The 25638-nt window shown below is 43.5% G+C and overlaps 1 protein-coding gene across 3 annotated transcripts in view; it reads right to left on the reverse strand.

Moving 5' to 3' along the window:
- Nucleotides 1-25638, reverse strand: part of Insr (insulin receptor) — a 134821-nt gene that overhangs the window by 39936 nt on the left and 69247 nt on the right. For all 3 annotated transcript variants that reach the window (XM_085685286.2, XM_085685285.2, XM_085685284.2), the window contains exons 3-8: nucleotides 19733-20054; nucleotides 11736-11884; nucleotides 10318-10462; nucleotides 7351-7565; nucleotides 4319-4445; nucleotides 2394-2650 (exon numbers count right to left, since the gene is read on the reverse strand). In XM_085685286.2, the coding sequence (XP_085541412.1) occupies nucleotides 2394-2650; nucleotides 4319-4445; nucleotides 7351-7565; nucleotides 10318-10462; nucleotides 11736-11884; nucleotides 19733-20054 (1215 nt within the window). The remainder of the gene's footprint in view (nucleotides 1-2393; nucleotides 2651-4318; nucleotides 4446-7350; nucleotides 7566-10317; nucleotides 10463-11735; nucleotides 11885-19732; nucleotides 20055-25638) is intronic.

Consider the following 25638-nt stretch of genomic DNA (forward strand, 5'->3'; position numbering starts at 1 on the left):
CTGGGTGTATTGAGAGAGCCTGCCACAATATATAAGATGCAAAACAATTGAGGAAGACTCCAGTGTCAACCTCTGGCATACGCCACATTCAAATATAATACACACATGCAACCACGTGTGTACACGCACACATACAGAATGTCGGAGGCTGAGAGAGTTGGAGAGGGTGAACACGGAGTTCTCAAGGCAAAAACAAAAAGTGTGCAAAGACCAGAAAGGTAGAAGATTCTGGAAACTAAACGTTGGTCTAGTACTAGATGAGAGTAGAGATGGTGAAGAATCCAGAACAATGGATTCTGTTCTGCGTGAGGGGGTTGCTTATCCTCTGCATGTTGACATTTGGGGCAGAGAACTCTCTTGTCAACCATTCCACTATTGGAATCTAGACATTGCCAGGCATCCCCCTTCCCTGGGAGGGACAAAATTATCCCTACTTGAAAGTTACTAAGCTAAGAAAAGGGGTTAATCTTGACAGAAATATAATGAGTTGCTATGAGACACTATAGCCAGAAAGAAAAAAATAAAGAAAAATTAAACAGGAGGGAGACAAGAGTGGCAAAAAAACAAGATTACACCTTGTGGAAGCAGGAGATGCTCAAATGAAGGCACTTTTTCTATATTTGAAAAGTTCTCAAGACAGAATAGAAAAAAAACATGCAGTAGTCCCTCCTTATCTATGTGGCACATTTCATAACTGCAGTGGGTATCTGAAACCACATACAGCACTGAACCATCAATGCTGCCCCATATTACATACCTATGATAAAACGTAATGTATAACTAATTTAAAATAATAGCAATAATAAAATAAAACAACTAAAGTAATATATAGTAAAAGAAGTTTCTTTTGTTGTTATTTTCTGGGAGCTTATTGTGTTTATTTGTTTGTTTGTATGTTTTTAAGATTGAATCTTGATCCTGCCTTGAAGTGATATGTCAGAGTTTGTTAACTCCCCATGGGAAGTCTTACCCTTTCTGAGAAGTGGATGGCGGGCGGGGGGGGGGAGGGGAGAAGTGCAGGAAGAAGGGAGGGAGTGGGAACAAGGATAGCTATCTAAAATGAGAAAAGATTGTATTAAAAAAAAAATCTTACATCAAAAAAAAAAAAAAGGACTGGATCTCACATAGTCCAGGTTGGCTTCAAACTCAGTATGCAGACAGAGATGATCCTGAACTCCTGACCCCCCTGCCTATACTTTGTTGCTGTTTTGAGATTGTAACAAGGTCTTGATATGTGGCCCAGGCTAGTTTCAAACACACAGCAATTCTCTTGCCTCAGAGTTCCAAGTAATAAGACTACAGATGTGTATAACCAAGTCTAGCTCTTGTTTTTAATTAACAATTATTTACTGATTGAATTAACTTCTTCAAAGATAGGTCTCACTGTGTAACCCTGGATGGCCTAGAAGTCACTACTTAGATCAGGCTGAGCTTGAACTCAGAGATCCATTTACCTCTGCCTTCCAAGAAAAGCCTCTTGCCACCTCCATGACAAGTGTTGAAGACAGTCATGTGCAAGTAATCACAGATGCTGAGTTCAAGAAGGTATGTGCTAATATATGTATGATGTGTATGCATATATGTGTGTGCATATGTGTTAGTGTATGTACACGTATGTTGTAAGTGGTTATATGTAATGTTATATGCATGTTACATGTGCTAGGTATGCCCATATCTGTGTGTTACATGTGGTGCCTGTGTGTTACATATGGTGCCTGTGTGTTATAAGTAGTATGTGTATGTTACATGTAATGTGTATGTTATATGTGGTATGTGTGCATGTTACATGTGGTGGATGGGTGTGCATCTATGTGTGTGTGTGTTACATATAGTATTGTGCTATATGTGGTGTGTGTGTTAACTGGAGTGTGTGTGCTATATGTGATGCATGTATGTTAGATGTGAAATGTGTGTTACATGTGGGGTGTGTACACATGCATGTGTGTGTTAGATGGGTAGTGTCTGTGCATGTGCTGAGGCCAGAGGAGGAAGTCAGGCACACCATTCTATCACTGTCTACCTTACTCTCTTGAAATAGGATCTTTCACTGAAACTGAAGCTTGGCTGGCAGCCATCAAATCCTAGTGACTCCCTTGTCCCTGGTCAATGAGTCGCAGTGCTCTGGGGTTAGAAACATGCACATGGCCACACTCTGAGGCATGAGCATGGTCACTACCAGTTCTCAATGTAGGTGATGGGAACAGCACTCAACAGTCCCCACTGAGCCATCTTCCCAGCCCAAGAGTGTTATCCTCTGAAAATACAAGCCTGAGCCTTTAGCTCCTCCAGAAGCCAATCACAGGAGAAAGCCTGTCACAGGACATCACTTAGTTGTCTACCAAAGGCAAGAGAGTCAGTTCAACAGCAAGCCCATAGTCACAGGACACACTTACTGGTGGCATCTGTCTGCACATAGATGATGTCACTTTTGGCTCCATAGGTCCGGCGTTCATCTGAGAAGGTAACCAAGGTCTTGACAAAGATGGCATATTGGGTCCAGGGCTTGAGACCCCGCATTAGCCACCCAGGGTGGCTTGGGGTTTGAGACTTGGGGTCGTTGGACCTCTGGGGTGGGTCAATATCTACCACAGTCCAGCTGTTGGAGCCACACGCATCCTGACCATCAAACTCCGTTACATTCTGATAAGGGCTTTTGAGAAATAAGAGGGAGAGCTAGGTTACCACTGTATAAACGTCAATCCAGCACTAAGTGGAGTGGGGACTTGGAGAGTTACAAGATGTAGACTCACTTCTTTTCTGTTTGGAGTGTGTGTGTGTCTGTCTGTCTGTCTGTCTGTATGTATGTGTTCATAGCAGTTCACTTGAGTATATGTGAATGGACGTGAAGGAAACCACGTGGTTGTTGAGACAGACTCTAGTCCTGGCTGGCTTCAAAGTCACATAAATGTGCCAGCCTCTTGTCTCCTCATTATTGGGATTAATTGCATTTGCACTTAATTTCCACCTTGTGATTTGAGATAGAGGGATCTTCTCTGGCCTGAAATTCATCTCACAGACTAGGCTAGCTAGCCAGAGACCCCAAGGATCTGTCCATCTCTGCCTCCTTGGAGCTGGGATTTCAAGTGTATTCCACAACTCATGGCTTTCTGAAAGTGTGAATGTGTATATGAGCGTGTGTAATTGTATGCATGTGCCTTCAGGGGACAGAAGGAAAAGCTGGGCCCCCTGCATGCACTGCATCTGGTGACTGTGAAAGGCCAGACTTGGATGCTGGAGACCAAACTGGAGTTCTGAAATGCAGTGAGCACCTGTAACTGTTGAGCCTCCTCTCCAGCCCCCAGAAGTGAACTTTTTCCTATTTCCAATTCTGAAATGCAGGTCTGCTGCAAAGCCAGCAGCATTGAGGTGTGATAAGCCCATGATGTTGACTCCAGTCACCGAGCACCGAATCTTAGCCTATCAAATAGCCATTAGGTAAATGACTAAGACTGCAGCAAAACCAGTTGGGGTTTAGTGACTTAGGTGCCATCAATAATTTCCTTTCTATTTTTTTCCTTCCCACCCCAACATTGTCTATTTACTATATTCTCAATATGAGTTATCAACATATGACCACTGGGCCTGGGGAGAGGGCTCAGTAGGCAAAACATTTGATGTACAAACATGAGAACCAAAGTCCAATCCCTAGCATCTGTAATCCCAGCACCAGGAGATGGAGACAGATACATCTCTAGTCTGAATAAAAAGGAAGATGGAGAAAAGCTGTGAAATGCTGACTTCTAGGCATGGCATGGTTGCTGCACACATCAACTCAGACCAGCTGTGGTTGCCTGCACCAGATCAAGCCAGTCAACATTCCAGCATGGATGGTGGAGGGCTTCAAGGTACTTCCCTAGCCAAGAAGTAGTATGTAGCTGCTAAGGTAGTCTAAGTCACTCCCCTTTGGGAACATGGACACTGGTAGGTTGTTCGTGCTCCAGTGGATGGCTCCACATGCATGCACACATGGGCAGCACCAACTAGATTAAAGGGGTTGTCAACAACACACAGAGAACACGAAGTTGGGAGGGAAATGGGATGGACACACTAGGGAATGGTGGATAGATATGATCAAACATACATTACATAAATATATGAAGATTTAAAAGCACACACTTAAGATATTTTCTTATTTTAAAGGAGAATGTGAACTAAGCACCAGTTCATCTCTCTACTTCCTGACTGCAGGTGCAGTGTATCCAGCCGCTTCACACTCCTGCTGCCATGACAAGCTGTGAGCCAAGATAAACCCCTCCTTACAGCTTTGTCTGTCCCTGCAATAAGGAGCATAACAAATAGTCCACCTCCTTTTACTTACGCCTCTTTGTAGAAGAGCATGAATCCCAGGAGGTCTCGGAAGTCAGGGGGCCAGTAGGGCTCCCACCTCAGCAAGATCTTGTCAAAAGATGTCCGAATGAAAGAAAATTTAAGTAACTCATTTTCACCTAGAAAGGTTCAAGAGAAAAAAAATCAGGCAATTGGAATTCTGAATAGCTCATTTCAGAACAAAGTATTCAGCCTCCTGTTTCTTGGGGAGCGGGTAGATTGAGGGATGGAGGAGTCCTAGCTTCATTTTGTAGCTGTGATAAAATACTGTGACAAAAAACAACTTAAGGTAGGAGGAATTGTTTGATTGTTTGTTAAGTCTATCATATTTCAGGGAAACTAGACAGGAACTCAGCTGTTAGTCATATCTCATCAACCACTATCAATAGCAGAGAGAGACAGACGCATGGGGGATGCCTGCTTGATGCTTATATTAGCTAGCTTTCTCCATTTCATATTGTTCAAGATCCAGGCCATGCAACAGCTCTTCTCACTTCAATTAGCAGTTCAAATAAACGCCAAGTCAGCAAAGCCTACTTGATGAGCTCTGGGCGAGCAAGAAACCAACCAAAATGACCACTCGTCAACCAAGAAAATGTTCCACAGCTTTGCCTATAGGCCAACCTGATCTGGACAGTTCCTCAATTATGATTATTTTTCCAGGTGATTCTAGATTATGTCAAGTTGAAAATTAAAATGGGGTATATATAATCTGCTATTGCTTACATAGGTCTCGTCCACATAAGCAGAGAAATGATCTTGCTGAGTTTGAAAGGTGGGGAGTCAGCAAATCAAATAGGTATTGAAGACTCAACCAAATAAGATGCTCAACTGAATTGTGGATGATCCAAGCCAGAGCAAAAAGGACAACTAGTCAGCCATTTTTTGAGCAAAATGTGTATGTATACATGTGTATGCATGTTTATGTATGTGCAGGAGTGATGGCTAATCTTAGTTGTCAACTTGACACAGCTGGGAAGAGGGAATCCCAAATGCAGAACTTCCTCAATCAGATTGGCCTGTTGGCCTCTGGTCAAGGACCCAGACCACTGTATGCAGAGCCGTCCGTAGGTAGGGGGTCCTGGGCTATATAAGAAACAGCACTCTTCCATGGTCACTGCTTCAGTTCCTGCCTCTAGATTTCTAACTTTAGTTCTTGCTTTGACCTCCCTGAATGATGGATTGTGCCCTAGGAATATAAGATAAAATAGACACTTTCTTCCCCAAGATACTTTTGGTCAGAGCAACAGAATTGAACCATCTCTCTAGTCTCAAACTTAATCTTGTCATTTCTTCCCTGGTGATAGAGATTGCTGCATTGATTTCATCAACCTTGACACCCTCGCATTAGCTTTATGCTTATGTGGCATCAGACACTATACTTTGTGCAACTGACTCAGATAAGATACTTAAAACCTACCTCTGGCAGGTTGGAGAGACAGTTCACTTGGTGAATGCTCTCTCTGTAAGGCTGGGGGCCTAAGTTATGTCCCCAGAACCTCATTTAAAAAGGGGGGAACAAACAAAAAGAAAAATCTCCAGCCATCATGGCTGTGGTGGTTTGAATGAGAATGGCCCCCATGGACTCATTTGGTCCCCAGTTAGTGGAACAGGGGAATCCCTGAATAAAGGCCGGGACAGACCATTGTGTGAAGCTGTGAGGACGAAACCTGGACAGCATTGGAGACCCCAAGATGCTGGAGATGCCAGAGCCATGGGATTCTGTCAAGGAGAGTTACCCAAGAGCATCAAAGGTGTTGCATTCAGCAAAGTTGGAAAGGAAGAGCTGCCTAATACAGAATTTGGAGTTTGCCCAACTAGGCTTCAATCTTGCTTTGGCCCAGTATTTCCTCACTATGTTCTCTTTCCTTCCTTTTGGAATGGTAATGATATCCTCTGCCACTAAATGTTGCAAGTATGTGATCTGCTTTTTGATTTTACAAGAGGTTACAGTTAAGAGATTTTCTTGCATCTCAGAAGACACTTTAGATTTTTTTATTTTATTCTTTTATTAATTTATTTATTTATTCGTTTTTCAAGACAGGGTTTCTCTGTGTAACAGTACTGACTGCCCTAGAAGTCACTTTGTAGACTAAGCTGCCCTTGAACTCACTGAGATCCATTTGCCTCTGTCTCCCAAGTATTGGGATTAAAAGCATGTGCCACCACTGCCCAGCAAGACTTGGGATTTTTAAAAAGTGTTGAAACTGTGGGAAACTTTGGAGGCTTTTGAAGTTAGAATGGATGCATTTTGCACAGGGAGTAGATTGTGGTGGTTTGAATAAGAACGGCCCCATAGGTTCATATGGTTAAACGCTTAGCCCACAATGGAAGTGTTTGAAAAGAACTAGAAGGTGTGGCCTTGCTGTAGGAAATACATCACTGGGGGTGGGGTTTGAGATTCAAAAGGCCATGCCAGGTCCAGTTTCTCTCTTCTCTCTACCTGCTGCCTATGTATCAGGATGCAAGCTCTCAGCCCCAAACCTGCCTATCTACTGCTATGCTTTCCACCAGGATAATGGACTAAGCTTCTGAAACTATAAGCTAGCTTCAATTAAATGTTTTCCTTTATAAGAAATGCCTTGGTCATGAGTCTCTTTAGAGTAATAGGACACTGGTTAAGATAATGATGCACACTTTCAACCCCAGCACTGAAAAAATAGGAAAGGCAGATCCCTGTGGTTTTCTGGCCAGACCCACAAAGCCTACTGGTGAGCTCCAGGCAGCAAGAAACCCTATCTAACAGAAAAGAAAGCCAGTGGATGATGGCTAGGGAATGACTCCTAAGGTTGTCTTCTGTCCTACACACACATATAGCTGGACACACAGACATGCACATGTACACACAAACATACACACATGCATGTGCACACATATGCACACACATACACACCTGCCTTTGGTATTTTAAAACTCCTCTCCCAGAAAGCTGTAGCTCAACAAAGGACAATGGCACTTTCCTGGGGACTAGGGTAGTGGCTGAGAGAGGGCAGCCATTAGGGACATAAAGATGAAGAGACTTACAGGATGCCTGGTCCCCATTGGTCTTCAGGGCAATGTCGTTCCTCTCCTGGCGGCCCTTAGTTCCAGAAATCTCTTCCATCTTATGGATTTCTGACAAGCAGAGTTTGGGGTTGTAGTGGAAAAAGAGCTTGCCCTGAGTGATGGTGAGGTTGTGCTTGCTCCAATCCCAGAGCTGCCTGAGGTTCTGGTTGTCCAAGGCATAGAAAGAGTAGTTCCTGCAGATACACACACGGCTAGTCACTCCACAACCCATCTTCTTCAATTCCAAGATGCCAGGGGCCACACAGTACACTCAGTGGGTTGTAATTTTGTTTTAAAAGAAAAGAAATGAACTTGAGAGGGAGTAGGGATAGGGTGGATCTATGAGGAGTAAGAGGGAGGTGTAGGGACTGATTATGATCACAATATACTATATAAGAAATTCTTATACTATATAAGAATTAATTATAAATATCACAATTAAATAAAAACCAAAACTAGGCATCAAGGGCCAGGCCTGGAATTGAACCCTTCAGTTTAGCTGTGGGCCCAGTTCTAGCCACTTGCTTCACACAGACTCACAAATTATTTTTGGAACTGTGGAGAACAAAGAAATTCACAAGATTTCACGGCCAGGAATGTGCAGAGCACTCTCCTAGAATCCCTCAGTGAGGGACTAGGGGTGCAGCTAAGAGGTAGAGCTTCTGCCTAGAATCCCCTAGTGAGGCTGAGGGCACGGGTCAGGAGTAGAGCACCTACCTAGCATCCCCCAGTGATAGACTGGGATGTGGCTCAGCAGTAGAGCCCCTGCCTAGGATCCCCCAGTGAGGGGTTGGAGGCACGGCTCAGTGATAGAGTGCTTGCTTAGCACCAGGCACTAGATTCAATAATCAATATAACAAAATAAGAGGGAAAAGAAAAGGAACTAGAGAAGAAAGAGGAGGTAAAGTTGAAGGAGCAGGTAGAGGTGGAAGGGAGGTAGGGGTTGGGGTTAGACTGGGTTTTGGAAGGGTAAAAAATTGTGACCCAGGCAATAAAAATAGGAACAGAAATCAGTTTGGGGATGAAAAGTCTGAAAGGTTTTAAGCATGTTTGGTTTGGTTTTGTGTTGTGCTTCTGTTTATTTATTTGTTTGTTTTTAAACAGGCTTGAGAAAAGGTCTCACTGGCTGGCCTTAGAAATCACCAAATAGACCAGGCCAGGCTGGCCTTGAGAATTGCCTGCTTTCACCTCCAAAGCTCCCAGTTGTGTGGCTCTGCTTTAAGACACAGTATGGATTGGCATTCCTTTTGCCCCTTTCCCTATTAGCTGCTGCTTTTACAGCTATGAGGCTGGGGAAAGGCACCCATTTTGTGCCCATGAGAGACACAGAGAATCTAACTTCTCCACTGCATTTCTGAACGATCTTTCTGCTCATGAGTCTAGCTCTACTTCTCAAAACACCACACACCATATTTCTGTTTGTTTGAGCAACTTAGGCAGGTTCTGTGAGACCTGGAAGAAAGCCGAGCAAATGAGAGTCCCAGAAAGAAAGGATGGATAACTGGGGTCAGAAGGACATTTGCTGTATCTGAAGTTCCCGGTGGTGACCTGAGAAAAGCTACAGAACAGGCTTGGGGTTATGGGGAAGGAGAGAATTGGGACTGAATATTTTGGCTTATATAGGGCAAGATCCCAAGCCACAGGCCATGGCCGAGAGCCCGCACTGCCAACTCGGAAAAGATATGGAGACTGAGAGGGAAATGAGAAAGGATACCTGGGGTGGGTGGAGAATGCCTTGAGGATATGCAATTCCAGGGGCCGGGAAAGACGAGGATCTCAACAAAGAGCAGGGTGGTCTCTGCTAAGAGGTTGTGAACAAAAGTTCTTGGGGTTGGGGACAGCGACACCATGAACACAACATCTTATGTTGAGCCTTCTACAACACTGATTAATTGGTTAAAATTTCAATAACTGTAGAGAGGTTGGAGTTTGCAGGTCCAAAGTCTAATTACAATTTATCCTGGTCTGTCTTAAACTCCCCTAATAGTCACTCCTTGCCCACCTCTGTGTCTGACCAAATACCCTGTGGCTAGCATGTAATAGCATGTAATATCCTTTAGGAATGTACTAGCATAGCAGAACATTAGCTTCCATGAACCAAAACACTAAGAATGTCATTGGATAACACCTGAGGCCTATAGCAGAGATTTCTCTGGTTTGCTGTTAAGCACCTCTTTGATGTGTCTACCAACATCTTTTAAAAGGACCTTGGTTTGGGACTTTATGTGTTCTATTAGTATAAAAACTTCATGAGACTGTTACCACATTGAAATATGCAATTTAGGATTACCTTTATCGGTGTTCCTGGGCCATGCTACTCATGATTGGCTCCAGAATAAACTATCTCTTATCCCTTTGCGGTGAGAGTAGAAGTTCTGTATTGACAGAACCAAGAAGTTTCTATACATGGCTGTAACCAGGTATTTATCACACTCCATTCTCAGTGTAGCTGCGATAGATGCACACACCATTAGCAAATCCCAGCCGCTGGTTTCCCAGGAAGACTGGAAAGTAGACTTTTGTGTTTCCTAGCTGGATGGACATTCAGAAGTGCTGCAGAGGCCATCACCTAATAGATGCTTCATTTTGGTTCAGTTGGGTTTTTAAAAAGAAAAATCCTAATGGGTGCATTTGTACGTGTGTGTTCATGAGTGGGGAGGACAGAGGAAAACCTTGTACCTCACCCACCCTGGTTTTCTGAGTCAGGGTCTCTCACTGACCTCCAACCTGATAAGTAGGTGAGGACTGGCTGGCCAGGGAGCGCCAAGGATCCACCTGTCTTTTCTTTCCAATACAAGTAGGTTCCTTTTTATAAACCTGTGATAAAACTCAGGTCTTAACACTGCAAAGTAAGCAGTTTACCCAGTGAACCATCTACCCATCCCTCTGTCATCTCATCCATGAGTTTCTTGGTTGGCAGCCACAAACATAGCCAGGTTCACATACCCGATTTCCAAGGTCTCTCCTCGAATCAGATGTAGCTTCCGGAAGAAAGAAAGTGATACTAGAGCATAGGAGCGTCGGATTTTTAGGAACCCTGAAATTTCTTCAATGAGGCCAAGGTTAGCCTCCAGCTCAGCTGCCAGATTGTCTACAGAAAAGAGGAAACACCTATGAGTGTCTGCAGGAATTTTTATCTAGCCTGTGTGTGTGTGTGTGTGTGTGTGTGTGTGTGTGTGTGTGTGTGTGTGTATTCCTGCCCTCCTGGTGTGTTGTATAAGTGTCTGTGTGTCTGTCTGTCTCTGTATGTGTGTGTACCAGCCCACCTGGTGCATGTGTGTGTGTGTGTGTATGTGTGTGTGTGTTCATGCTCTGCTGTTATCACTCAGGATGTGACAAAAGGAGGATTTGGAGTTGAAAATCACCTATGACTACATAGTGAGTTTGAAGCAAACCTACAATATAACATGCTTGCTTTTATTTTATTTATTTTTTTTTTTATTTTTGAAACCAAGTCTCATGTAGTCCAAGTTGGCCTCAAATTTATTATCTAACCAAAGATACCCTTGAACTTCTGATTTTTGTGGCCTCACTCCCCAGTGCTTCGATTTCACCAGCATAGTACTGAGGACTGAACCCATGAATGCTAGGAAAGCACAGCCCTATTCACACTAAAGTTCTTCTAGCTAGAGGCTTTTTCTTTATTTATTTCTTTGACATGGGGTCTCATGTAGCTTAGGCTGGCTTCAAACTCACACTGTAGCCAAGGAGGAGCTTGAACTACTCCTACCTCCATCTCCTGAGTACCGGAATAACAAGTGTGAGCCAGCAGACTCAGTGCACATGGGTAAGAATACAGATTCCTAGGGCTGTACAGATGGCCCAGCAGTAGTTAAGAGAATCTGCTGCTCCTGCAGAAAACCTGGGTTCAGTACCCAGCACCCACACAGCAGTTCCCAACCATCTGTAACTGCAGTGCCCACTTCTGGCTTTTGAGGACACCACACATACAAAGTACATACATGGAAAGAAAACACTCAAACACAAAAAATAAAAAGAATAGATTCCTGATGCAGATTGGAAAATAAGAATTCCTGAAAAACCGAGAGCCAGGAACTTTTTGTTTCAGATTTTAAGGCAACTCCTATTATGCGTCTCCTACTTAGAGGGCCACTGAGGGACGTGTCACTTTGTTTGCTTGTTATGTTGTTTTGTTTCTTTAGATAGGATTATGCTACCCAGGCCGGTCTGAACTTTCTAGATTCAAACAATCTTCCTGCCTCAGCCTTCTGAGCAGCTGAGACCACAGGACCCAAGTGACTATGGCCTTGAAAGTTGAGAGGGGAAAGTGTAGAATACCCTGGGCTCTGTACTTCCCTGCTCACATTGTACAGTAAGTGGGGGACCCTCCTTGGAGTACTCACTGCCCCCTCGAATGTTGATGATCAGGCTGCCATTGATCACAGTGCAGCCTCGGAGCTCCTGGGCAGATGTCACAGAGTCAATGGTCTTCTCGCCTTCGAGGATGTGGCAGACCTTAGGACAGGGTCCCAGACATGGGGTGCACATCAAGCTGAGAATGGAGCAGAGAAAGAGAAACAGATTAATCCGGTGCGTAGGGTTCCTTCACCCACTGTTTGGAATACAGCATGCTTCATGGAGACCCAGTGGCAATTACTCTAAAGTAGAAGGGCTGAGCTCAGCACTTGTCCTAGTTAGCTTCAACTGTCAACAAAATACAGCCTAGAGTCATCTTGAGGGAATCTCAGTTGAGGATTGCCTAGATCTGATTGGCCCATGACCATGGGGAGTTATCTCGATTGTTGATTGATGTGGGAGAGCCCAGTCCACTGTGAGTGACACCATTTCCTAGGCAGGTGAGTCTGGGCTGTATAACAACACTGTCTGTATATGAGCCAGAAACTGAGCCAGCAAGCATCACTGCTCTGTGGTTTCTGTTTCAGGTTTCTGCCTGACTTCCCTCAGGCATGGACTGTGAGCAGGCAGTGTAAGCTGAAACAAACATCTCTTCCCTTAAGTAGCTTTGGTCAGAGCATCTTATGACAGCAACAGAAAACTCACTGATACAGAACTCGGAATAACTGAAACTAAGTTTATTTATCTTCACAGTAGTAACCAGGCACCCATGCGCAGTATAGGATGCAGAGCAAGATCCCCAAGCTATACTCAGTACCAACAGCATCCCATCTCCACGTTGCCACAACTAAAAACATTTTCAGATGTTAGAAGCTGTCAAATGCCTGCCACATACTTAAAATAGCCAATTGGCCCCTTTAAAAAAAAAAAATCACTGCCCAGTGTTTGTTAGTGCAAACTAAACACACACCCCAAATATCTGGTTCTCCTTGTTTCAGAAAGACGCAGCCCTTCATCCTGCCAAACACCTTGGTGTGGCCATAGCTGATGGAGTGTTTTAATGAATCTATGTGAGTTTCTAGAACTCTGTAGTTTAAAACTCCAAGAACAGTGTTTCATACCTGGCTGGGACTCAGGCAGACAATCTCCACTCTCATTCCTGTCCTCCATTACAATTTCTCCAGTCTGATCTCAGCCTTTCAGCAGACTGTTTGCAGGGGCCTGTCCTTACTTCCTAACTCCAGTGCCTAAGGACTTAGCCAAACCGTGGTGTGGACTCAGCTTTCCTTCAGGCTGTGGACCCTCTCGACCCCTACTTCCTTATGTCATCCCCATTCCTCTATGTCAGCCCCCAATACCTAGAAATGTTCTCTACAGTATGGACCCTGGCAGGAGAATCACACTGTTCTTCCTCTCCTCCTTTATGATGTCTCCATTATCACCCTCAGCCCTATTTTAAAAAAAAAAAATTCCTACCAGAATTTTACAACTCAACTCCCTTCACTGAACACTTCAACTCTTGATTCAGGCCCAGGGTTCCGCTGGGCCTTTCATTCTTGTCTCCCCAGACCCCTCTTCCTACACCTCCAAATCCCTGGGGGCACCACCTCTAGGTATAAAAAGGATAGGATCCCTAAGCTCCTTCCTGAAGGCCCTCTCAGCTTTTCTCCCAGCCCACCTCCACCACATTCTGCCACCCACTGGCCTGCAGAAGCACTTTCAACAAGGCAGTTCACAGACATCACACTTTCCTAAGATCCAGAGAGAGCAACAGAAACCAGGAAACAGAACAGTCACCCAACAGAGGCAAGACCAGATATGAGCACCTAGAATCACCTAAAACACCACCCGGAGGCATAAACACCAGCACAAAATGACACTCATTACCAGTTCCAGAATATTTGTTTACACTGTAAAGATGGATCTTTGCCAAGGTGCCTTCTGATTGGCTTAATAAAGAGCTGCATGGCCAATAGCTAGGCAGAAGAGGTTAGGCAAGACTTCCAGAGACATAGAGGACTCTGGGAAGATAGAATGTATATTAGTATAAACAGGTTAGTTTAAGTTATAAGAGCTTCTTAAGAACAAGCCTAAGCTACAGGCCGAGCCTCCATAGTTAATAAGAAGTCTCACACTGTTCGGGAACTATCTGGTGGGACAGAAAAAGAGTCATTACAACCAGCTGCATGAAAAGGTAATGAATAACATATAAAAGCAGACCCATAGAACTAGTGGTTCTCAACTTTCCTAACGTTGTGACCCTTCAATACACCTCCTCATCTTGTGGTGACCCACAACCATAAAATTATTTCATTGTTACTTCTTAACTGTAATTTTACTACTGTTATGAATCATAATATAAATATCTAACATGCAGGATATCTAATATGTGACACCGCCTCCCAAAGACCGTGACCCATAAGTTGAGAAACATTGCTATATTAGAATAAGACCTGAGTTTTCAATGAAGATTCTGAAGTCCAGAAGGGCCTAGACAGATGTTCTACAGATTCTAAAAGACCACAGAATACTATACCCAGGAAAACTATCAATCACCAGGGATGGAAAAAGAAGGCCATTCCAAGACCAAACTAAATTTAAGTAATATTATCTATAAACCCAGCTCTTCAAGCACTCAAGCACTAGAACAACAACAACCAAGAAAACACAAGGAATAAATAATACCAGACCAGCAAATCAAATAGGGAAGACACACTATAACAACAAAACAGTAGAAATTAAGAAACACTGCTCATTCATAATTCTCAATGTAAATGACCTCAATTTTCCAATAAAAAGACAAAGACTAACAGAATGAGTATGAAAACAGGATCCATTCTTCAGCTGCAGCCAAGAAACACAACTCAACATCAAGGACAAGCCGCCAGTCAACATCAGCTTAAATGGAAGGAAACTCAAAGCGATTCCACTAAAACCAGGAAAAAGGCAAGGCAGTCCACTCTTTCCATACCATATAGTATTTGAAATCTTAGCTAGAGCAAGAAGACAACTAAAGGAGATCCAAGGGGATATAGATTCCAAAGGAAGAATCAAAGTATTCTTATTTACAGATGATATGATAGTATACTTATGTGACCCTAAGAATTCTACCAGGGAACTCCTACAACTGACAAACACTTAGCCTTCATATATACAAATGACAAACAGACTGAAAAAGAAATCAGAGAAGCAATACCTTTCACAATAACCTAAAAATAAACAAATAAATTATCTTGCGGTAGCTCTAACCAAGCAAGTGGAAAACTTGTATAATAAAAACTTTAAGGCACTGAAGGAAGAAATTGAAGATGGTATTAGAAAATGGAAAGATCTCCCATGCTCATGGATCAGCAAAATTAATAGAGTAAAAATGGTCATCCTACCAAACGCAATCTACAGATTCAACGCAACCCCCATCAAGATCCCAACACAATTCTTCACAGAAGTGGAAAGAACAATTTTCAGATTCATATGGAAACACACACATAGAAACAGAATAGTTGAACAATCCTGAATAATAAAAGAACTGCAGGACTACAAATTGTACTACAGATCTACAGTAAGAAAAACACCATGGTATAAGCATAAAAACAAACATGGTGATCGATGGAACTGAACCGAAGACCCAGACATAAATCCAGAAAATCTATGTACACCTGATTTTTTACAAAGAAGCCATAAAAAGACAACATATTTAACAAATGGTACTGGTCAAACCAGAAGCTGTATGGAGAAGACTATTAGACAGGCTCACACTTATCACCCTGAACAAAACTCAAATCCAAATAGATCAACAACCTCAATATACGGCCAGATACATGAATCTGATAGAAGACAAAGTGGGGAACAGCCATGAACTCATTGGCACAGGAAAATACTTTCTGAAAAGAACACTGATAGCACAGGCACTATGATTAACAATTAATAAATGAGACCTCGTGTAACTGAAAAGCTTCAATAAGGCAAAGGTCACTGTCATTCAGACAAAGCAGCAACCTACAGAATGGGGAAAGAATTTTACCAACCACACATCTGATAGAGAGCCAATACCCAATATATATTAAATAAATAAAATCATAAAATTCTCAGATAAATGGATGGAACTAGGAAAAAGAATCATCCCGAGTGAGATAATGTAGAGCCAGAAAGACAAATATGGTATGCATTCACATATAAAAAGATGCTAACTGTTAGGCCTTGGATAGTCAAGCTACTATAACCACAAAGGTTAGATGTAGAAAAGTAACTAGGGAGTAGGGAAGGATATCTTAAGGAACCGGAAATGGAATACATAATTATGAATGGAGGGAGGGAATCGGGGGTGGGGAGAGACTGGAACAGGAGGATTCAGGAAGAGGAGAAGAAGAGGGAAGTAAGGGAGGGAATACAGAGAGGAACAGTTAACACTAAGAAACACTGAAGGAGCCATATGGAAACCAACTACAGTAGTAGCTTCTTAAAATATATACATACTTAAAAGAAATCTAATGGGGAGTCAACGTCTCAACCAGACATTTCTAGCTACCAAGTAAAACCTCAGGACCAAGAATCCACTACACCCAATCAAGTAGTTAGACACAGAAAGGAGACCCCCAGGAAATCCCCACACAACTCAGGCTATTGCCAATAAGGCTACTGGTGGCTCTCCACAAACTGATGACAACAGCAACATGTCTCATTGATCATGAGAAGTCGAGCTTATGCTTATGTGGAGCCTTTCTTTACTCTTGCTGACTAATGTCCACAGTATTGGGGGGTCCTCTGCATGTCACAACCCAAACAAACCCTTCCATCTATGATGACCTGCCTGCATGATACCAGGTGAAATAGCGGCATAAAAGTATAACCAACCACTATCTGCTTAGATTTAAGGCCCATTCCATGAGATGAAACCCATGCCTGATACTGTTCAGGTGTCCAAAAACCTGAGAATAGCTAGGCCATGGACCGAGGGGAAAACCAAACACTATTGAGCCAGACAGTGGTGGTGCATACCTTTAATCCCAGCACTTGGGAGGTAGAGGCAGCCTGATCTACAAAGCGAGTTTCAGGATAGCCAGAGATGAACAAAGAAACCTTGTCTCAAAAAAGGAAGGAAGGAAGGAAGGAAGGAAGGAAGGAAGGAAGGAAGGAAGGAAGGAAGGAAGGAAAAAAATTAGCAATAAAATGACTCCTGAGGACATTCTGCCATACTCTTAGATCAGTGTCTAAATCAACATCAAGAAGTTTTCTCCTGCAGGAATTGGGAATAAATACAGAAACCTACAACAGAATAATGTGCAGAGGGTCACCATCTTGGTTATGGTGAGCATTAAAAAAAATCCTTTTCATTTAAATCCAATGTCTTTTTCTTCTTTTGAATATATATGTATGTGTCCTATGTATTCATGTATGTACCTATGTGTGAAAGCCCACAGCTGATGCTAGATGTCTTCCTCAATTGCTAGCTATCATATATGTGTGTGTATATGTATGTGTATGTATGTATATACACATATATATACATATATACATATATATACAGAGAGAGATAGTGTGTAGCATGAAGGTCAGAGGACAACCTTTGAGAGTCAGTTTTCTTCTTCTGTGGGTACTAAGGGTTCAGACTTAGAATGTCAAGCTTGGTTGTAAGCACCCTTACCTGTTGAACCACCTCACCAGTCCTCCATCTTACATATTGAGTTACGATCCCTCACTTAATTCAGTAGAAGGCCACTTGCTCTGAGGATCCCTGTCTCCACTTTCTAAGGTTGGGATTACAGGTGGGTCACCACACAGCCTGGCAGTTACATGGGTCCTCGGAATCCAAATATTGCTTTACCTGGTGGGTCATCTCTCCAGTCCTAAGGTCAATGTCTTTCAAACAAAAGTCTTGACAGAAACCATCAGTCCCTAAAGTCATTTTTTAAAAACTGAAATGGATAAACAGAACAATGTTTCTTTCTCCAATCTTCCTGTTGAACCTCCTCCCGCCCTCAGAATGAAAATAAAATAAAATAAAAAATAAAGTACCATTCAACACAGAGACTGATTTATAGAGGTCTATTTGGGCCAACAATACTTGTTGTTTCATTTCTTTGGTTTTTTTCAATTTATTTAATAAAAAAATGAGCAAAACAAAACATATTGTACTTTTAGGTTTCATAAACACTAAAAAAAATTCACAGGAGCTAAAATAAAAATTGTTTTCTTTCTTACCCTTTCCACTCAGGGAAATAAAATTTCCCACCAAAATCAAAACACTCTTTTGCTCGCTCTCTTGGCTAGCGCCCAAGTCTGAGAGGAAGAATTTTGACGTCAGCAGGTCAGCTCAAGGCCTTGCAATGTGCGTCTGTTTCTGATTTGGTTTTCTGTTCTTTGCTGGACATCCCCTACCCCACCTCCCTTCTTTTAAACCCTAACACCAAAAACACAAAAGAGATTTAAAACAACAACTTGGTGAAAGTCCCAGACACTAAAATATCTCATCCACAACATGAGGCCGTGAACAAAGCATCTGGGGTGTACATAGGAAGCCTGACTCATCACCTAGGAGAGAAGTCCTGTTTCTTACCCAAGTGGTAGGAAACGGCTTGATGGTGCTGATCTTGGAAGGACAGTCAAGCTCTGGGAACAGTGTAGGCGTCAGGCTCCCCCCCCCCCCAAGACAGAGTGTTCCCAGGTTGTGTTGGGGTAAAGTGGGGTAGGATATGGGCAACATAGCTACCTTCCTGATATAACAGTTATTCACTGAGCCAGGAAGGAGGGTGCAGGTGAAATGAGAGAATTCCATCTTCAACTGTAATCATGGCACTTGGAAATAGGGTGTTCATGAGGAGGAACATTTCCTTCTGATCAAGCCCATCACCAAACCCCAGGACACCATATTAAAAAAAATAAATAAATAAAATTAAAAAATTTTAAAAAAAACACTACTGAGAGCTGTTAAATCACCCAGTTGGCAAAATACTTGCTGTGCAAGCATGAGGATGTAGGTTTGCTTTCCCAGCAACCAAAAGAGCTAGGACAGAAGTTACGCCTATAATGCAAGCACTGAAGAAGCAGAGACAGGAGTATCCCAAGCTCTAGAGCCAGTGAGAGACCTTTTCTTAAAAGGGGAGCTAGAGTTGGCTTAAATTAAAATTAAAGTAGGAGCTGGCGACATGGTTCAGTGGTCCAGAGAACTTGCTGCTCTTCCAGAGGTCCTGAGTTCAATTTCCAACACCCACACAGAGGTTACAGTCACCTGCAAGTTCAGCTCAAAGATAACTCATGCCCTCTATGTCCTCCCCAGACACCTCCATACACATACAGATACTGCACAAACACACATATACATGAATAAAATATTTAAACAAAGAAGGAGCACAGTAATTGAAGAAAACATCCAATGTCAACCACTGATCTACACACACACACACACACAAGCATACACACATGTACCCATCTGCACATATACCTGTCCACACACATAAACACATACACACATATACATACACATGCCCACCTGCACACAATACCGACATACATGAACACAAACACATACATGTGCACATGCCCTCCTGCATACCCAGGTTCCTACATGTGTGCACACTTGCACACTCTTGTACATATGTATGCATGCTTGTGTGCATCCATCTGCACATACACATGTGCACATACACATGTGCACATACAGAATTTAAAAGATGTAAGTGGTGGTAACCTCATTCTTTGCCAACGCACTCTGGTTTAGCACAGTTGGAACTGATAAGGCTTCATCATCAGTTCTAAATAGCAGCTAACAGCATTTTGTGGTTTTCTTGAAGGTGGTATATTTTCTTTTTTTGAGATGGGGTTCTGTATAGCTCATGCTGGCCTTGAACTCACTACATAGCCAAAGATGACCCTGAACGTCTGATGCTCCTACCTCTACCTCCCAAATGCTAGGACCACTGATGTGTACCTCCAGGCCTGATAAATTCAGTGCTGAGGATGCATCCTAGCCAAAGAGCCCTGCTGAACAGCTTTAGCTACATCACCAGCTTCCACCCAGCTACTTCCCTGGACCCACGCACGGACTCACTTGCTGGAATTCATTGTATAGCCAGAAGGACACTCAGGGATGCACTTGTTGTTGTGAATGACGTATTGGTGACAGCCAGGCTTCCTAGAGTTTCTGCATTTGTAGTGAAGGTCTTGGCAGAAGCTGAAGTTCACACAGCGCCAATCCTGGAAGTGGTAGTAAGGGGGTGGGCAGGTCTCCACACAGCGACCATCCAGGTAGAAGTTGCGGCAGGCCACACACTTGGTGGGGTCATCGGGCTCCGAACAGTTGCCTAGGCACTCCTTGTGGCAGCACAAGCCTTCAGCTGTGCAGCCATGTGACTTACAGATGGTCGGACAAACTAGAGACATGAAGAAAAATAAAACAGCTGGTCAAGGATTCTGTCCAAGTTCTGTCTGCAAAAACCGCCAAACAAAATAATAACAGTAACAGCCACATTTAAACAGCACTTGGCACGTGCCTGACTGGTCTGTGAAAAATGACAGTAGCCCCCAAAGCAACTCCACACTTGGCAAAAGTTAAACAATCACCTGAGCGAGGGGAGGGCGAGAGGCCTAATACACAGCATTTGCCAGTTACTACCACCAACTTCAGGCTACTGAGAGGAAGTTAAGGAACCGAGGCCTTGACAAGAGACACAAAGTAACACACCATTAAATAAAGTTTCCTATAACCATACAGTCTATGTCTATGATAGAAACAGTAGTAGACAATAACTTCAAGGGTACACATACTTTTTTTTAATGTTATGCCAAGGACAAGAGAGATGGCTCAACAGTTGCCAACACTTATTAATCTTGCAAAGGACTTGAGTTCAGTTCCCAGCACCTACAACAAGCGGGTGGTTCACTGTAACTCCAGCTCCAGGGGATCTGACACCCTCTTCTTGGCTCAAGAGGCAACTGCTCATGTTGCATATGCACACACTTAAGTAAAAAGAAAATACTTTCTGAAAATTCCATACAATAGCTAAAAAGTGGTGGTTTCCATCATTTGTTTTACATATGATTTGTTTTAACTGTAGGTTTGCGTAATTTCATTTACTGACTTAATCACTTACCTATTTATTTATATATTGCATTGTTGGGGATAGAGCCCACAACTTACAAATATCAGGCCTGGTTTCTAGCACTGAGATACACCCCAGTCCTTCATTGGTGGATTCTAGGTAGGCCCTCTACAACTGACCCATGACCCCAATCCTTCACTAGGGGATTCTAGGCAGGGGTTCTACCAACAAGACACATCCTCTGCCCGTGTATGTATTTCATTTGGAGACAAGTTCTCTTTAAGTTACCCAGGCTCTCCTGGAACTCTGTAGCCTAGGTTAGCCTTGTGCTTGCCATCCTCCTGCCTCGGCCTATCACAGGGTTACAGGACCTGTAACCACTTCAGGCTCTGTTGCAACTTAAAAGGAGGATCCTGATAAGGAGGAAGGAGCTGACCTCTACTCCAGAACCTCCCATCAGCCTTTTCTCCCATTATCTCATTGTTCAACACTTCCTAATTGTTTTTTTTTTTTTTTTGATTTTTTGAGACAGGGTTTCTCTATAGCTAGTTTTTGTAGACCAGGATGGCCTCAAACTCACAGAGATCCATCTGCCTCTGTCTCCCAAGTGCTGGGATTAAAGGCATGTACCATCAACACCTGGCTGCCTCTTTGTGTGTGTGTGTGTGTGTGTGTGTGTGTGTGTGTGTGTACATGTCAGGGGACACAGAAACAAGTGTGGAGGCCAGACAACAACCTGGGTGTCAGTCCTCACCTTCCAATCCAGCTCTGCCTGGATTCTAGAGATCTGAAACTCAGGAGTCATCTCTCCAGCCATTTCCTAATTGTCCCTTCATTGCATCCCCTCACTTCCCAGGCTACACATGAATATCTGTGACTCGGTTGACTCTAGCTAATCCTCTGTTATGTGTCTGATCTGCCCTCTAAGGTGCGTCCCTCTCTCCTTCCTGTACACTCTGGAGCAGAATCAGACAGCCAGGAACCAGATTTCTCCCAGATTTTCAAATTTAACTCCCCTAACACTTAGTGGGTCCCTCTCCACTAGCCAAACCCGGGGAGAGAAGTGGCCTCCAAGCCAACTCCACATACAGCAACACTATCCAATTTAATTCTCTAGCATGACAGAAATATGAGCTATCCAAAGGGTAATCTCCTGCGGCCTGTGCTATAGCTAATGAGCAAACAAAGCAAAAACAAATTTTAACTATGGTAAATAACCTAAAACCTTCCATCAGTGGCTGGGGGTGTGGCTCGGTGGTAGAGTGCCTGCTTAGTGAATAGAATACTGGCTTTGATGCTAGCATCACAAAAACCTGGGCATGATGGTGCACCTCTGTCATCCCAGAACTCAAGAGGTGGAGACAGGAAAATCTAGAGTTCGATATTTAAGGTGGAGTCATCAAAGAAACACCTGATGTCACCCTTGGGCCTCCATAGGCACATACAAACACACAGAGAGATACATACATACATACATACATACATACATACATACATACCACATATACATACATATGCCATTTTTAAACGGATTAATTAGTACATAATAAAAGCATGTATCTAGCTGTGCATCATCCCCATCAGCCATTCACACATAAACCAACACTCTGTCCCTGCTCATGCTTCTTACAGCCCCTCCATGGCACCAAACCCACCTGCCTGCTTTCTGTCTCGGCAAGGACAGTGTAATCTTTTATTTTCCAAACGTATCCACATGGTAGCATATGTCAGCAGTTCCTTCTTCCTTTTTAGGGCTGAATTATATTATCTTCACTGACCCAATCATTTAACAGTGGCCACATAGACAGCCTTTACCATTGGGATATTATAAATCATGCTTCTTTGGATATGGTGTACAAATATCTCTTCTGGTCCCATTTTCAATTCTCCCATGTATATACCCAGAAGTAGTATAATTAAATGTATGTTGATTACACACCCTGTGCAAGAGAAGAGGATGCTGGGTATTCCACTTCATCACTCTCTTATTCCCTTGAGACAGGGTCTCTCGCTGAACAACCTAGGGCTGGGCTGGCAATCAGGAAACTCAGACACGTACATGACTGCTCCCTGCTCTTTACATAGATGTTGGGGATGTGAGCTCAATTCTTCATGCTTACATATTAAAAACTCTTACTCAGCCTCCTCCCTAGGCCCAACTACGTTAATTCTACTAATTTTTCTAATGAGCCACCATACTGTTTTTCTTCAGTCACTGAACCATTTTACAATCCCAACAACCTTCACAAATACTATGATTTCGCCAGAGGAGCCAAGTTTTTATGTTTCAGTTCAATGCACTACAACTTCAACTGTAATTACTACAGCCAACTCTCAACTCTTCTTTGGGGCAGAACAGATTTGGAGACTAAACATCTTGTCAGGGGAGGCTAAGGAAATGGCCATCCACCTTGAGGAAATGACCTAGAGCTCACCAATGAGACTAGGCTAACTGTCCAACAAGCCCCACAGACCCTCCTTCCCAACACCAGCAGAGTCCAAGGCTCCATGCACACTAGGTAAGCCTACTATGAAGCCACATCCTGTTGCAGTCTACCCTCCTTTCCTTATGGGCACCAACAACAAACCTAAGTGTAATTCTGCCGTGGTCCAACTTAGACAACCAAGGAGTTCATGTACAGAGCATGGGAGCTTGGGTGGCCCCAAAGCAGCCACACCACAGGAAAGCCTCATCCCAGCATGGACGATGATGTCTCCAGGGCTGCACAGATAGAGTTCTCCCCTCATCCTCTATACACCCTAGCACTAAGACCATGAGTCCATGGGCATATACATCTGACTGGGAGGTACAGGAGAGAGCAGCTAGAATGTTGGGGTGGGGGTAATCCAGTCATCCACACTGCCCCTCATCCTATGAGAGAATATTATATCAACAGTTTGCAGGTCTGACTGGGAGCTGGAGTAAGGGGGGAGGGGGGGAGGTGGACGAAACAGTTTATTGTAGGTAGTCACAGCTACTCCAATGAAGTTGACCTGTTAAGCTCAGAGGACAGCACCCTGCAACACCTCCCCCAGTCCCTTCTCTGCTATTATGAGTCCAGGAATACAGAAGACAAAGCCAACCAGGGCCAACTGTGCCAACAACGTTATCATCATTAGTCCGGCTCTGTCTAGGGAGATCTGAGGGCTGAAATTCAATTGGAGGAAGCAATAATTAAAGCAGGCGACTATCTCAGGCTCACAAAGACACAGACTCTCCCATACAACACACAGAAGAGCAGGAAGAAGCCCATTTCCTGGGCCAGGGCTGCAGCTGAGGGTCAGCCTTTTTCATCCACAAGAAGTTTCATCAAAGCCCTAATAAACACTTCCCAAACACATAAGCTCTGCAGCCCACACAATACTAAAAGCAGCCAATGGTTGCAAACAAAGCCAGGGGCAGACAGCCAGGCACTTCAATCTTGCACTTTGCACTGTAGGATTCCATTTATAGGACATCCGGGAAGAGGGAAAGAAAACAACGTGACAAGGCAGACACAGCTCACTGGCTACCAGAGAATGGAGCTGGGGAGGATTAGGCTGTAGAGGCACCAGGGAACTGGGGGTAAAGGAGGGGCATGATCAAACCACTCTTTCGCTTTTAAATTTTATTTATTCATGTATTTAGGGGGCGGGGGTGCACCTGCAGGGACCAGAGGAAGGGATCTAGGTGCCATCTTCTTTTCTTTTAATATTAACTTATTGAAAAATTCATACTTGCATACAGTGTATCTTGATCATACTTTTCCTCCAACACTCCCCACCAACGCCCCTCAGAATCCCTCCCTCATCATAAACATCTCCTTCCCAATTTTATGGCCTCAGTTTAAGCTTATTATTTATTTATTAACCCATTAAAGGCCTATTCCTTTGAGACATTAGAGCTAGGCTAGAAACCAGCAAGTCCCAGGGTCACTCCACAGCACTGGGGTTCCAGGCTGGCATATGGCCACTGCCTGCTTTTTCTCTAAGCGCTAGGAATTACAAATGCAGATCTCACGCTTGGGCAGCAAGTGCTTTTTTTACCCACTGAGTCATCTCTCCAGTCCTCAATCTCTCTATCTTATCTCTTTCTTCTGGTGTTGGTCACTGATGAATCACAGGTTGTGCCAGAGCTGGTGGTAACCGGGTGCCTGGGACAGGATTCCAGAGGGAGACATACTCTGAGAAGTTGGCAGGTCAGTACTAAGTAACAGTTACATGGTCGCGAGACACAACAGGGTGACTACAGATAACAACAGCGGTTGTCCATTTGGAAAAGCAACAAGAAAGGAATGACAAAGGGGAGAAATAGATGGGGGGAATACTCAGCCCACCCCCACCCCAGGCAGTACTAACCGGCAGCTGATGACTGCTGGGGGTAGGGGAAGGATTCAAGTTTGGTTTTGATTGTGTTTGTTTTTGTTTTCAGGTTGTAGCCTGAAAATGCCCAGGTTCCGATGGAGAGGCCCCACAGTCATGCACATACTGGTGGCACTTAATGAACTCTGTGGATTTAAAACAGAGGATATGGAATTTGAAGGGACACATGGGGAGGAGTCGGGGGTGAATACAACTAAACTACGTTTTAAAACGAATGAAATTCTCAAAGAATAAGTAAAAACAATTTATGAAGGAGAAAGGTTTGAGGAGAGATAGTTTGGCTTGGTCTGCTGGGTTTGGTTTTATTTCCCTTGCAGTGCTGAGGATGAACAGCAGGGTGTTTTAGCCCAAGGAGCTAAGTGTAGTACTCCAAGTCACAGTAAACAGTGTGTGCAGGCTCCAGATTCAAAGGGACACAGGAGGGCTTGCCTGGTATCCCAGGGCTGGTAGGCTAAGGGGTGGAAGGCCTGCCTCAGCCAATATGAAAACCTGCCTCAAAAAAAGAGTTTTATAAAGGTTCTTTTGTGAGCACTCTTTTTACTACAAACTCAGT

The sequence above is a fragment of the Myodes glareolus genome, chromosome 2, assembly GCF_982192425.1.
Source record: "Myodes glareolus chromosome 2, mMyoGla1.1, whole genome shotgun sequence".
In the NCBI taxonomy this organism is placed as follows: Eukaryota; Metazoa; Chordata; class Mammalia; order Rodentia; family Cricetidae; genus Myodes; species Myodes glareolus.